The 2,917-nt window shown below is 37.6% G+C and overlaps 1 protein-coding gene across 1 annotated transcript; it reads left to right on the forward strand.

The window, feature by feature from the left end:
• Nucleotides 1-1,556: 1,556 nt before the first annotated feature.
• Nucleotides 1,557-2,606, forward strand: LOC149099638 (uncharacterized). Its single transcript, XM_089277143.1, has one exon. The coding sequence runs from the start codon at nt 1,733-1,735 to the stop codon at nt 2,525-2,527; it is 795 nt and encodes a 264-aa protein (XP_089133269.1). The 5' UTR covers nt 1,557-1,732; the 3' UTR covers nt 2,528-2,606.
• The last annotated feature ends 311 nt before the right edge of the window (nt 2,607-2,917 follow it).

Here is a 2,917-nt window from a genome sequence, read left to right on the forward strand (position 1 = left end):
GGTTCTTGACAAACTTAATTTTGACCGTGACTTTAAAAATTGGGTACAAACATTCTATTGCAACATAAAAGTGGTTATGCCTCTGATTTTTCAGTCTGGAGCGAGGGGTCAGACAGGGTTGTCCACGATCGGGAATACTCATCATCCTTGGTATTAAAATTCTTGCCCTTGCGATTAAAAAAAACGATAAAATTGAAGGCGTCACAGTAGGAGCGCACGAAATAACAATAACACAGTATGCGGATGATGATGATGTTTTTAAGAAAAATTGAATTTTCTAAAAAAAACCCTGAATCAATGAGTCTTTCGTTCGACCTCTTGAAAAAGTTTGGAAGATGCTCAGGATTAAAAATTAACCACACGAAATCAGAAGAAACGTGGTTGGGAAAATGGGAAAACAGAGAAGATACCCCGTTCAACGTTAAGTGGCCGAAAGACTCTGTTTATGCTTTAGGGATACACTTCTCAAACTCGATAAAAGTACGCGACAACTTTTCTATGAAAAATTGGATGTTTTAGAAAATACTTTAAACAATTGCAAGAGACGGAAGACAACTGTTTTAGGCAAGATCAACTTTGTTAAATCTATCGGCCTTTCAAAGCTTATTTACAATGCGCCGGTACTGCCAGTTCCTGAAGACGTCTGTTATCAGGTAAACAAAATCACTTTAATTTACTGGGACAACAGCCAAATTAAAAAAAAAACACACATGTTAGCGAAAGCAAAAACGGGGGTCTGAACATGATCGATTTTACTTTAATGAAGAAAGCCCTGAAGTCCATTTGAATAAAGCGACTTAACCAGATCGAGAATTTCACATGGACGGTTATTCCCACAGATGAAGCTACATTCTTGGGAGGCTTAACCTTCCTCGCAACCTGCAACTGTAACAGTAATGATTTTAACATCAAAGAGCTACCACTCTTTTACTGGTTGGAGTTTAAGGATGGGCAAAGTAATAAAATGCCATGTACAAAGAAAACGATTATAGTCATTATATGGGATAACAAGGCTTCAAAATTGACAACAAGACGATCTTCTTCCGTACTTGGTCTGATAAAGGAGTTTCCACCTTTTAAGGTCTTCTAAAAAAGACCTTCTCGACATGAATCTAGATTTCCTCACTTATGAAGAGCTTAAACTCCGATACCAGCTGCGAAAAAATGTTTTGACCTTCTATGGACTAATAAACGCTATTCCACTAGACGATAAAAAGGCAATAAGGCGAACTGGTGTACAGCAGGGGCATCTTACACAACCATAGCAGAACTTAAGTGCTCAGAGCCAAAGCCATCCATAAAAGTTTCGGATGGTGAAGCACAGAACCCACCGCAAAACAAGGCCTTATTGCCAATGCAAATATACTTTCACTTAGCCATCTCCATCATTATAAAAACAAAGTTAACTATGTTTAAGCACAAAATTTTACATGGTATAGTTTTTACCAAAAGCAAATTATTTATAGCTAACCTTGCGCGTAAACTGAACAACATACGAATGTACCTACATACTAGTATCGCGAAATAGTTTTCATACGGGAGCCTGGTTGCGATAAGTTTCAAAACTGTGACGTCACAGAGTTTTGTTTATAGTTCCTTGAACAAGTGATTGCGTGCTTCATTATCAAATAGATCCTATATATAACATGGACCAGTGGACAATAACGGACTTGTTAAAGCTAGCACGCAAGCTGGACCGAAAGCGAGACGTTTTTATCATTTGTGTTTCAACATGAATTCGATAATTTTGGTTTTGGCAGCTGTCGATTTGGCCGGAGTGTTCTTCAACATACGAATGTTGCGGACCTGCTTCAAAGACAAAACGAAGAACACATTTCTTCAAAGAAGCAGAATGTTAGCGATTTGGCAAGTGGCTTGTCAAGCGACAATTCTTGTTATGGATGCTGTAGAATCGTGGAATGGATTTGATGTTCAACCCAGAGAGTCGTGTAATGTCTTGAGAGTATTGTCGCTTTCTATGATGCTTATTCAGGCTTGCAACATAAATGTGACTATGATCATCTACTTTGATCATTACATGGCATATCAAAACCAAGAATTATTGTCTTCGAAAGTAAAGATAGCAGTTGCAGTATCTATGGGAATAAGTGACTCCCTAATAACATGGTGGTATTGTTGTGGGTCTCAAGAGATTCTCTCTCGGATGGCCGTCAGAGTGATGTGTGTTGTTTCTGTAGTATTTCCAGTCTTCCTATCTTCCTCTACTTTGAGGAATAACATTGATGGCGTGTCAGAAAGCATCACCACAGAAGCTTCGACGAAAACATCTCCTTTGCTGTTGAGACTTTTTAAAGACGAAAGCAAACTGATTTCTTTCATAGCTTTGTTGTTCATGAATTTTGTACTGATTTTGGGCGACGTGCCTCGTATATCTCTCGATTTTAAGGAGACTTGTTGTTTGCTTATTATGAGATTTATCGTAGGTTTCGTTTTACCATTAATTGTCACTGATATGATTGATTCAAGCCATGAAGAGGAAAGTGGAAGAAAAATTGTAGTCATTTAGTGTGAATATTCAAACACTGTACATGATGGCCTTAGCTGTTTGAGAAAATAAGGGAAAAATAAGTTTGTCTACCTTTCAATTCTCCCTCGTTTGATAATTATAAATAATTTCAACAAATGTGTATACTACAACCAACATACTATACTGTACAGCAACAAAATAATCTTTAAGAACGATGTTTCTTAACATTTGCATAACTGCAGTTACCTTTGCGTGCAGATAGTTTTCCAAAATAATTCAACCGGTAACAAGAATAAACGCTTCGCTTGTTATTTCTTTCAGCTCGCAGTACAGGCTGTTATGATTTCCCACATAACGAGCAAGTTTACACCAAATAGTAAAGTGAAATCTATAGCTAGCTAGAGGCAGAAAATAGCCAGCTTGGAGGAA

The sequence above is a fragment of the Orbicella faveolata genome, unplaced genomic scaffold (genome assembly GCF_042242905.1).
Source record: "Orbicella faveolata isolate gen_17 unplaced genomic scaffold, um_ofav_v1 contig_46, whole genome shotgun sequence".
NCBI classification, from domain to species: Eukaryota; Metazoa; Cnidaria; class Anthozoa; order Scleractinia; family Merulinidae; genus Orbicella; species Orbicella faveolata.

What these genes read in the sequence shown, in the direction of transcription:
- LOC149099638 (XM_089277143.1), top strand. Translation starts at nt 1,733, where the DNA reads ATGAATTCGATAATTTTGGTTTTGGCAGCTGTCGATTTGGCCGGAGTG.